General features: G+C 36.5%; 1 protein-coding gene across 1 annotated transcript in view; it reads right to left on the bottom strand.

Moving 5' to 3' along the window:
* Nucleotides 1–12325, bottom strand: part of PPA2 (pyrophosphatase (inorganic) 2) — a 175186-nt gene that overhangs the window by 18386 nt on the left and 144475 nt on the right. Inside the window, exon 10 of the mRNA XM_006881156.1 lies at nt 7814–7883. Coding sequence (XP_006881218.1) covers nt 7814–7883 — 70 coding nt within the window. The remainder of the gene's footprint in view (nt 1–7813; nt 7884–12325) is intronic.

The raw sequence follows: 12325 nt of genomic DNA, 5'->3' as shown, positions 1-12325 counted from the left end.
TATGAATTCTGAACTTGCATTTCTGGCAGGTTCCTACCAATGTACTGCTGGAACTAGTTTTTAAATATTTTCAACAAAATTTTATTTGATTATAATCTGTGGCCCTCGGGCCTGGTTTTAATTGTTTTTGATCAAACATTCTTGTAAGTGGTGTAGCACTTGTCTGTCCATTTGCTGTACAGAGGTAACTTGTGGTTGCTGTGATGCTAAACACTGTGATATTGATATGTCAAATATGATAATGGTTACCCATGGTGGACAGTGTTTGGTGGAACTCCCCAATTAAGACAAACTTGGAAGCAGGAGTGGCATCCACTTCCAAAACAGCTTGCCTCCAGAACCTGGAGAAAGGATAAAAGTTATACAAGTGTTCAGGTCTTTCATTCATAAAGTCACTATGAGTTGTCTATGACTGGACAGCACCTAACAACAACAACAACAGCATTAATCATACTATTTAAGAGTTCTGCATTCTGTTGGATCACTTTCTTTGGAATGGGCACAAATAGAAATCTCTTCCAGTTGGCTGGACAGGTAGCTATCTTCCAAATGTCTTAGCTTAGAAGAATGAGCAAGCCCAGTGTGGTTTGCATCAGTTTACTGGAACATCTTGCATTAGCATTCCATCAATTGCTAGAGCTGTGCTTTTCAACAGTGTCTACAGTAAAGCTCAGACTTCCTTCTTCAGTTTTACAGTTCCTGCTCTATGTTACGTACTTCCTGAAATGGTTGTTCATGGACCAGACCAATTCTTTCTGGTACAGAGTAATCATTCTACTTTCTTTTCATATATCTTTTAATATTTTGCCATAGAATCTTTCAATACTGCATAGTAAGGCTTGGATTCCCCCCCCCACCAAAATTGGTTTGACAGTTATGCAATCACTTCCCAAGATATGATCTGATGTGTTCAATCAATAGTTATAAGGGGATCAAAGTAGGATGTAACATCTTTACTTTGGTCACTGCTCTGATCAGATATAAAGGAGAGCTTCCGATTGTGTGACCTGCAGTATCTTTTATAACTCAAAAGAGATAAAAGAAGATTAAAAACTAGTAAGAATGATGGACTTAGCATTACTAAGAAAGAAGAGTTTAGAGTGTGGCATGTCCTTTGGACATTGGGTCTCTGTGCTGAACACTTTCTGGACCAAAGGGAAGACTGATGATGCCAAGACCCAAGGAGACCACCAAAGGAAGCTGAGCACACCGATGTGAAAAGGAGACCAGGTTTCTTCCCTAGAGCTGACACAGTGAAGTCTTTCCCTAGCACTGGTAGTCTAAATCTGCACTTCTAGCTTCCGGAAATACACAGTTAACATCTAAAAGTGTCCCAGTTTCAAATCTGAGGCAGAGAGGGTATGACCACCATATTATAAGAAAATATTTTGAGGGCAAAAACAAAGACTGAGGCTGCTGAGACTTTTCTGGGAGTCATTCTGTCATCTTGATTTTAGAAATATGGTGAAAAATACACATCTCTGAAAGTCTTTAATTTTTTGGAACCTTTCCCATCACTACTAAATCTGGAAGTTCACAGTATCATGGGACTGGGCCTCCTCAGCTAATCATGAGCACAGTTACTTATCCTCCTTGGCCTGAATCCCAGAATCTGCGTTTTAAATCTCTGGGAGCATTAGACTGGGTGTGTAGATTTTGGAGCAAGCATGGTAGTTCTTTGACCAACAGGGTGACTCTCTCCTTATCTTGAATTTGCGCGTGGAGCTGCAAAGAGTTCAATTATATTTTCAGTAAAATTATTACAGTCATTGTCAATTGAAAAACCTTAAAAATTACCTAACTGAAACTCTTCCTAGCTTTACATGATGCCTGCTGTTATGTGTCACTGAGTCGGAACTGACTCATAGCTAACTCTCTAGTGGCTTTTCAGAGGCTGTAAATCACAGGGGAGGAGCTTGCTCATTTGCTTTGGCAGAGCAGCTAGTGGACTTAAACTGTGTGCCTTTGGCTTGACAATGTAACTTCTTATTAGTAGGTTACCTGAGCTATCTTGCATAGTGCCTAGGTTTTGTCATTTGAGAAGGAAATTTCAAAAGCCTGTAAGAGAATCTTGGAGAAAAAATTTCTTAAATTTATGACTTTGTGAAAATTACTTTTCTCTTTTGTTTTTTTTTCTTTTTTTTGTTTTGTTTACCCTATTTCTCCCTTTTCTCTTTCCAGCTTAAGTCTCTAGAATTAGGACTAATTCTCATGTCTAGAATAATATAATCTAGTCAGGTTAACTTTTCTGGCCATCCAACTGGTTTAAAAGTCTTACCCAAAGATAAATGGTGAAACTATAATCCCTGGTAACTCTGTGATTCTGCTTGGAAACAGGGCCTTTGGTGACAGTAATAGTTAATGTGAGGTAATAGTACAATAGGATGGGTTCTAATTCTACATGAACAATATCATTATAAAAGAAGGGAAGATATACAGAGACAGAAAGGAAAGATAACCACGTGAAAGAAAATCCAAGCTGCAAGCTAAAGAACGCCAGTTGTCATCAAACTACATACACTTAAAACATATAAGTTTCGAAATATACACATATACTCATGAAATCATAATGATAATAAAAATGATAAGCATATTTACAACAATCTCAAAAACATTTTTCATGCCATTTATAATTCTTACTTCCCCTTACCTCCTTGGTCCTCTTCCAAACCCTGAACCACTGATATATTTGCAACCACTCATATATAATGTGTTACTGGACATTAGTTTGTATTTCCCAAAAACTGATGTAAGTGGTACAACACAATATGTGTGCTATGTCTGGCTTTTACCATTCAACATCATTTTCTGGAGGGATTCATGCCTGTGGTAGCATGCATCAATAGTTTATTTTCTTTTAAACTATTTATTCAGATTCCAGTGAAAGTTTATAAAGCAGACTGGTAATCCATTTAACCCTTCATATGTATTTTATTTTATAATGTTGATTACAACTCTCACAATGTACAATCACTTTTCCCATTCCCTCTCTCTGGGGTTCTTCTTTCCATTCTGTCCTCTATCCTCTCCCTGCCTGTCTTTTATCCTTGGGAAAATGTTGTTCCCGTGATCCCATGTGGATGAGTGTTCCAAGAGCTGCGTACTTCCCTGGGATTATTGATCACCTTATAGATCTGTTTAGTGTTTGGCTGCACGTTGTGCCATAGGGGATGATGAGCATAATTACTAAAGAAATGTAAAACACAGATAGGTCAATAGAAGTTCAGGCAACACGATACTATTATATACACAAGCCAGGAATATCAGCAATAATAAATGTTAATCTGCAAGTAGATAAATAGACAAGACCAATGAATAAGGGCAGGTGCAGATGTTAAATCTAGATTCAAATGACTATCTGTAGCAAACATATCCACATATATAGCAGAGTCAACAGGGGCAAAATCATGTGGCCTCCTTCATCATAATCCAACACTATGAAGAGAATGAGATCTTAGTCCTAGATCCTTAAGATCATAGTCCTGGAGTACATCAAGGTCAATTGGCATAACATAGTCCACAAAGGAAAATGTTCTACATCTTACTTTGGTGAGTACAGACTGAGGCCTTAAAAAGCAGAGTTCATTTAAGGTCCAACTATTGGTCTCTCCCTTTCTGGAACAAAGAAGAAGGAACAAAAATAAAAATCCACTCAATTAGTTCAAAGATCTAGTGGACCACTCAAATCTCAACATCCACAATCCTGACATCAGAAGAACCCAATTACCACTGCTGGCCACGTTAAAAAGGAACACATTATAAGGTGCTAGCTAGAATTGGTGAAAAATACAGAATAAAATTTAAAAAAATAAAAATGGCCAGGCTTACTGGTTTGACAGAGACTGGTGCAACCTCCAAGACTACAATAGCACCCCCCGACCCTTCAAAACTGGAACAAAACACTCTACTGTAATTCAACTTGCAATTAAACAAGATGACCAATCAAATCAGGGGGTACAGTTCTCCTTAGGAAAATCAACCACGTAAGATCACAAGGGCAGCTTTTGTCAAAGGACAAAATTCAGAATGCAACAAGAAGTAGGACAGGATTAATGGAAATGAGAAAAGGGAGGAAATAATTATAATAGTTTTAAATAATTATAACCTAAAATAGTTAAAATAATTGTAAGTAATTCTAACATCTGCCAATTCTAGTTGGTTTTGGATTATTTATCTCCACAGTATGTCAAATTTTCCTGGTTTTAGGTTTGTTTTTTTCCAGTGAGTCAACGATTTATCTTTTGGCTATTATGGGGGAAGATTTTTAAATGTATATATGGCCATGTAAATATTAAAAATTATCACTTATTTTGAAAACTGTAGATTATGGGATTACTGGGTGGAGGAGAATGAGCAAGAAACTGTCTGGCAGCTAGGAAGTGAAATGACCAGGAAAGGGAAACTGAGATTTCCCTTGACTGGTTTGATGAGAGCACAGAAGTTAATCTTTTTCTCAGTTACATGCAGCTAACTTCTTCTATTCCAGAGTTTATCTTTTCAGCTTCACTTATGGCATTTTCAGTTATCAAGGGACCCTGCTAATCAGAAAGTTAGCTATTCAAATCGGCCAGTTATTCAACAGGAATGATATAAGGCAATTTGTTTCTGAACAGATTTACAGTTTTGGAAACCCTACAGGCAGTTCTGCTTTGCCCTATCAAATTGTCTCAAGTGACTCAATAACAATGTATTTGGCTATATTTTAGTTGTTTACCAGGGACCTGGTGGAAGAGTGCTTAAATGCTTGGCTACCAGAAGATCAGTAGTTTGAATTCTTCAACCACTTCAAAGGTGAAAGATGTGGCAGTCTACTTTTGTAAACATTAGCAGGCTTGGAAACATCATGATGTCCCATAAGAACAGAGTATAAGGTCAGCATGAGTTGAAGTTAATGTTGTTGGGGTTTTTTTCTTATTGTTGCTTTTTTGTTTCAGTTTTTTATGGTTTATTAATTTACTCAAATAAATATGTCTTTTCTAAATCATTTCTATTCCACACAAATTTTGGAAGCAGCCAGTTAAGTTCAGTGAAAAATACTAGGATTTAGATTAAAAAAAAAAAAGAGTAAATGAGAAAAAAACCTTACACCTGTATAATTTTTTTTTCTATAGTATAAGGCTAAGTATATTTTCTATTAATCTTTGCATTAATATGGGTAATTTATAATATAAACTATACATTGTCAAGTTATTTGTGTTATATAGTTGAAAATTTCTCTTAATATTCTCTGAAGACTATTTAAACCTGTCAATATCCATGGTCATATCTTTAACTCTTCATTTTGCTTATTTGTAGCTTCTCTACTTTTTAATTTATTTATCACTACTATTGTTAAGTACTATTGAAACAATTCTCACTCATGGTGATCTTATGTACAAAGAAACAGTGTCATCTTAAGGACTTAGGAACTAATCCATGCTAATTTCAGTCTCCCTATATAGTTATGTGAATCTGAACAATGAATAAAGAAGAGTCAAGGAAAATTGATGCCGTCGAAATACAGTTTTGGTGAAGAATATCGAACATATAATGAACTACCAGAAGAGAAAATCTGTCTTGGAAGAAATATAACCAGAATGTTCTTTAGAAGAGAAGACATGAAGGCTTCATCTTATGAACTTTGGACATATTTATTGTCAGCATCAAAGAGGGGGAAAAATAATTTCTGGAGAAAGCTATAATGCTTCGTAAAGTAGAAAAGAAAAAAGAAGATCCTCAGTGAGAAAGACAGTGGATGCAACAATGCAAACACAGCAATAACTGTGAGGGGAGCACAGGCCCAGCGATGGTACATATTGCTGTGTACAGAGTCAAATATGAGAAATGCTTTAGTACACTCCCAGAACCTAGAATATGTCACAGACCAGTCATTAGCTTAAAAACTTGATTAATAAATGGGATTTCTAGCCTAAGAACACCTTCGATCATATTCTACATAATAATAATCTTCTTGACCATCTGAATATATATTTTCTTAATTGTTTGTCATATATTCTAACTCGTATTGAACCTTTTGTACACAGATGAACTGTACCCATAAGGTTCCCAAGGTCGTAATCTTTACAGAGGCAGATTGTCACATCTTTCATCCAGAGCACTGGTCTTCAGTTAGCAGCCAAATGTTTAAGCACTGCACCACCAGTGCTCCGTTTTTTTTTAGTTGTTGTTGTGTACCATTGAGCCAACACCAATGAATAGCTGACCTTCCACAGGCTTTCAAAGGCAGTAAACCACATGTGAGGAGAATGCCCATCTTTCTCTTACAGAGCAGCTGGTGTATCTGAACCATGTGTCCTTGGGTTGGCAATGCAGCTCCTTACCAGTAGGCAACCAGAGCTCCCTTTTTTCTTATTTAGTAGTCTTCAAGTCAAATATTAATTCAATAAATAATAACTTTAAAATGATAAAGAATTAATTCAATAATAATTTCCATTGACTCCAAGCATTTGTTGTTGTTGTTATGTACCATTGAGTCACCTGCAATGCATAGCGACCCTATGTACAACAGCCTTAAACTCTGCCCTATCCCAATCTCACCATCTCCGACACACCTGTCCCATTTCACCCCAGTCACTGAATCAATCCATCTCATCGAGGGACTTCCTCTCCTGTACTCTTCCAAACATGATGTCCCTCTCCAAGGATGAGTCCCTCCTTGCAACATGCCCAAAGTATGTCAAATCAAACTTCAGAATCCTTGCCTCCAAGGAACAGCTTGCCTTCACTCTCTCCAGGACAAACCTGTTTGTTTTCCTAGCAGTCCATAGTATATTCAATACTCTTCTCCAACACCACAACTCAAAGGCATCAATTCTCCTTCTATCCTTCCTAGTCATCATCCAGCTCTCCGATGCATAGCAAGTGACTGCAAAGACCATGGCCAGTATCAGATGCACCTTAGTCTCCAGACTGACATCTTTGCACTTTGGAACTTTAGAGAGGTCTCCAAGCATTTAGATAAATAAAAATCAAGAAGAGCTAATAATTTACAATTTCACAAAGTAGGATAGCCAAATCAAATGAAAAAAATGAAAGGGAAAGGAGGACAAACCTCATGCACTTCATTTTTCTTGAGCCAAAAATGCATTTGTAGTAGATGTCAGTCCCAATGTGGTAACAGAGATATATGTTCATGACAACAGGGATAACTCATGGATACAGAGGAGAGCCAATGCATATTAACAGCAATGGATGAATGATGTTAAGTAATGAGCATCATAGTGGCCCAGTGGCAAAAGCTGCACTGTAATCCCAGAGGTGTGCAGTTCAAATCCACCAGATGATCTGCTGGAGAAGGAGGGACAATCTCCTCCAGTACCACACACAAATAATAAAAAAGAAAAGAAAAAAAGAAATGAGCATCATATAAAATTTATGATGAGTGCATTTTCAAAAAGAAATCTGAAACTCCACCTAACTGCTACAAGGTCTTTATTTAATTCCCTAGATTGAAACCCTACCCCCCAAAAAACCCACCTAACAAAACACCACACAAAGGAGTGAGGATGGGGGTAGGGGTAGGGTGTTAATCATAAAGCTGCATAATTAGATGGGTGGGAGGGTGAAGGAAATGCAAGGATCTTTTGTGAAAAGCAATGTATTCAACTTTGTAAATAAATCAGAGTAAAATAAAAAACAAAATAAACCACCACACACAGAACCCACCCAAACCCAAAACCAAATCAGACTTAAATGTGTTGATTTTAATTTTATGCTTCCAAGAATGTCTTGACATATTTCATTGATAGACTTTCAATATTCTGCAAGGCTCTTCCATGGCATTTATAAAAGATGCCTCAGAGGTATTCCTTACCGAGTCAACCAATGATCTTGCTTCCTCTTCAGTGCAATGGAAAGGACTATCACATACCTGCACATTTGTGCTGCAAAGGAAAAACATAATATTATTAAACAAGAGAAAAGTAACTACCAAAAAAAATCAACTCCAAATACTCTGCAATGTCAGTCAATGAAGAAGAAACAGAGAGCATATAGCAGCACATTCTCGCAGGGAAGGCGTACAACGTGCTCCATGGTACTGCATCCCTCCAAAATTAAATAAGTATTTTCATAATGTTACACAACTCTTAATAATGACCAGGAATCTCTGGTAGCATAGTCTGTAATGAGTTATACTTCTAACACAAAGGCTGTGCTTCTCCAGCAGTTCAAATCCAACAGCAGCTCAAGGGGAGAAAGATGGACAGTGTGTTGTCACTCTCATTTTTAACTGGAGAAACCCAATGGAGGCTGCTGAGTTCCAACTTAACAAGGGTGAGTGGGAGCTTCAGTACTGGCCTCCAAAATCAAATCCACTGCTGCCAAGTTGACTCCAATACCTTGTGACCTGAGAGGACAGAGTGGAAGAGCCCACAGGGTTTCGAAGGCTGTGAATTTTTACAGAAGAAGGCTACCATGCTAATAATCATCAGTATATACATAAAAAGCTATATCACAATTACTATTGGCTTAGTGCGTAAGGAGTTGTGTTACCAACCCAAAGGCAGGTGTTTCAAATCCACCAGTAGCTCTGAGGGAGAAAGATGAGCAATCTCTCCAAACCATTTATAGCCTCTGAAAACCTGGAGGGTTTTGGTGATTTGGTTCTGACTGGACATCAGTGAATCAGTAAACAGTTTATTGGAAAAAAAAAGAACCATATTTAACCAATAGAACGATGACTATGAGGAGGAATTTTCAAGAAGAAGTGATAAACATTATACCTGGCCACCAAGAAATACTATGGAATCTCTTCCTCGGACAACTATTGGAAACTAACATTAAGGTGGTGAGAGGAAACTATGAAAAAGAAAAGTATATGTATTTGTTTTCTTGAAATGAACAGAATCCAGGAGGAAGAGTATTATTTCCTTCCCCAATTAGTAATGGCTTCGTAAAGTCAAATGTCTTTCAACTGTCTCCACAAGCATACCTAGATTAAAGCAACAGTCTCACTTCTCACAATCACATAAGATTAAGTCCCACCCATTTTACCAAAGGAACTAGCAAAAAAAAAAAAAAGATACAGAAAGAGATAATAGTTGAGTTAAAGCAAAATTATTATTTTAAAAATAAGTAGAAAATCTCTAAATAGTTGTAAATATCACACACACACTTTCCATCCAAGTGAATCTAAGGAATAAATATTTTCATAATGGATTTGTAAATATGTTGTAGTATCTATGATGACGAAATCTCTGTAGTTATTTTCATTTTAGTTGTCTGTAATGAGATATTGTACACATAGTAATAACCACAAAACTCACTGGAACCAACTCATTGCTGACCTTCCAGTGGGTTATAAATTACAAAGGAAGAGACTGCCATCTTCTTCTCACAGAGATGCTCTATTTGGTTTAATAGCTCAATTCCTTACATAGTAGGCAACCACAGCTCCCTACAGAAATTAGAGTTAGCTATTATTTGGTTCCCAGGTAGAATAAAATGTGTTATTTATTTTCATTTTTAGCACAAATAAAAATCTGATGAAAGTTGGCATTATCCTCTTTAAGACTATAACTTTTGGTATTCTTTTCTACAACTGAAGCTTACTTAGCTGAAAATGGAAAAATGTAGGACATTATGAGTCAGTTTTTTCCGTAATAAAAGTTAAAATATATTTTTAAAGAAATAGGCAAATAATTAGTCTTTGCAGAGTCTCAAATGCCAGTTCTCTGGAGAAAGTATAAAACATGCATGTAGTGATTTTAACTTTATAACTTAAAAAGTATAACATTGCTTGGAAATTCTGGGAAAATGATGATGAATTGGCAGAAAGGGCTTCTCTAAATAGTGTTGCCAGATAAAATACAGAATACTTAGACGAATTTGAATTTCAGATAAACACAAATGACTTTTTAAGGGACCAAATATTTCATAGAATATACATATATTTTAAAAATGCTCCTATGAAATTCAAATTTAGCTGGATATCCTATATTTTCATCTGCTAAATCGAAAAACCTTATTGCAAAAGTAATCCTCTAAACTCAGAAACACGGTAAAAAAAAAAGTTGTAAAGTAAGACAATGTTAAAGCAAGCACTTTACATTTTAAAAAACACTGAAAATGTTAAACAATTTTTTTTTCTAACATCTTCAACAACATATCGTTACAAATAGTCAGTGGAAACTTAGAAAAGCCAACTGGCTTTACTTTTACCTTGGATAAATTCTCAGTAGAATAATTCCCTCAATCTTGATGACACGTTCTGCTTCTTAGAGTCCAGCTTCTTGAATAATTTGCTCAGCATAGAGATTGAATAGGTAATGAGAAAGGATACAACTCTGATGCACACCTTTCTTAATTGTAAATAATCTAGTGCTTCATTGCTCTGCTCACACAATAGCCTCTTAATTTAGGTATAGGTTTCACATGAGCACAATTAAGTGTTCTGGGGCTTTCATTCTTTTTAATGTTAGCCATAATTTGTTATGATCTGCACAGCCAAATGACTTTGCATTTGACAGCACATAACAACAACAGGTTCATCCTGGAGAGGATGAAACCAGGCTGCCATGTAGAGGCAAGTATTCTGAAGCTCTGTCTGACATACTCTGGACATGTGGCAAGGAGGGACCAGTCCTTGGAGAAGGACATCATGCTTGGGAGGGTGGAGGGGCGGCACAGGAGAGTAAGACAGGCAGACTTAATGGGAGTAGGTGTGTGTGAGACAATAAACTTGGCTCAGGACAGAGCAGGGTTCAGAGCTGTCTACTTAGGGTTGCTATGAGTCGCAAGCAACTTGATAGCATATAACAACAAAATATCAGTAGTATTAAGCTCTCATGGCCTAATAGTAAGAAGTTGTGCTGTTAAGCCAAAGGCACACAGTTTGAATCACACGCTGCTCTGCAGAAGAAGATGGGCAATCACCGCCTGTGCATTTTAGGGTCTCTGAAAACCTTCTGGAGGATCAGGCACATAACAACCACTACATATCAATAATGAAATGGAATGTTATATACAAATGAATTGAGAAGACACATGATTTGCCAATATAAGTGGAGGAAGACTGCAAATGCCCTTGATGATTTCTCCAATACACTCTTTTTTTAAAAAAAATATATTCTTTGTTATTTGAACAGTATTTATAAATAAAGGATATATACACACTGATAAATACAACAGAGATAAAACTGGTGAAGTTTCAATATGGGAAAGGGATTGTATATAGAACTCTTAATTTCATGGTTTTGCTATCTTACAATAATTATCCAGTACAGTATGTTTGAGCAAGTGTCTATAAGAGTACAACTACAAATATCTCCCTGTCTAGAGCAAAGGAGAGAGGAGAGACTGGGTCTTTCCATTCTCTTTTCTAAAGAGAAACCTGATTTTACTTCTCTCAAGACAGATATGCTTTTTCTCAGGAAGTCAACGGTATTTTCAACATTATGTCAACATCATAAGGCAAAAAAACTTCCTAACTTTTTTTTACCCAGTTTTCACATGTATAAGTCACTGATTTTGACTCATAAGCACTCAATGAACAATAGACCTGAAACTTGCCCCATTCCTTTCCTCACAATTTGCCCATGTTCAGGCCTATTTGTTACATTCACTGTGTCAATTCATCTTGTTGATGGTCTTTCTTTCTCTGACTCTCCATCTTTCCAAGACTGATGTTTTTCTTTTCCAAGTACTGGACCCTCCTGACAACCAGACCAAAGAATGTGAGATAATATTTCACCAAGTTTGCAACTAAGGGCAGCTTGTTTGCTTCTTCCCAAAAATTTGCTTGTTCTTTGGGCAGTCCACAGAATATTCTGTACTCTTCTTCAACATCCATCATTCAAATGCTTTGATTGTTCTTTAGTTGACATCATAATTCAAACGTTTTTGCATTTCTTCAGTTATCCTTACTTTCTGTCCAACTTTCAGATGTACATGAAGCAATTAAAACCACCCTGTCTTAGATCTGGCACACTTTAATGTTTAAACTGACATGCGTTCTCTTTAGCATTTTTTTTTCTCTTTAGCATTTTAAAGAGATCCTGCACAGTATTTTCCAAATGCAATCCATCATTCAATTTCTTGACTGTTGCTGAGTGTTGATTGTGAATTCTAGTAATTTTTTTTTACTATTTCAATCAATCCATCTATCATGATGTTGCCTATTAGTAGATCAGTGAGAATTTTTGTCTTTATGTTGAAATGTAATCCATATTGAAGGCTACAGTCTTTGATCTTCAGTAATGTTTCAAGTCTTTTTCACTTTCTGAAAACAGGGTTATGTAATCTGCATAAATTGTTCCCATTCTAAAGAAAGGTGATCCAACCGAGTGTGGAAACTACAGAACAGTGTCATTGATTTCACATGCAA

This window comes from Elephantulus edwardii, unplaced genomic scaffold (assembly GCF_000299155.1).
Source record: "Elephantulus edwardii isolate Elephantulus edwardi_28Jun2011 unplaced genomic scaffold, EleEdw1.0 scaffold00012, whole genome shotgun sequence".
Lineage (NCBI taxonomy): Eukaryota > Metazoa > Chordata > Mammalia > Macroscelidea > Macroscelididae > Elephantulus > Elephantulus edwardii.
Note: the sequence above shows the minus strand (reverse complement) of the source record. Positions and strands in the feature narration are given on the sequence as shown.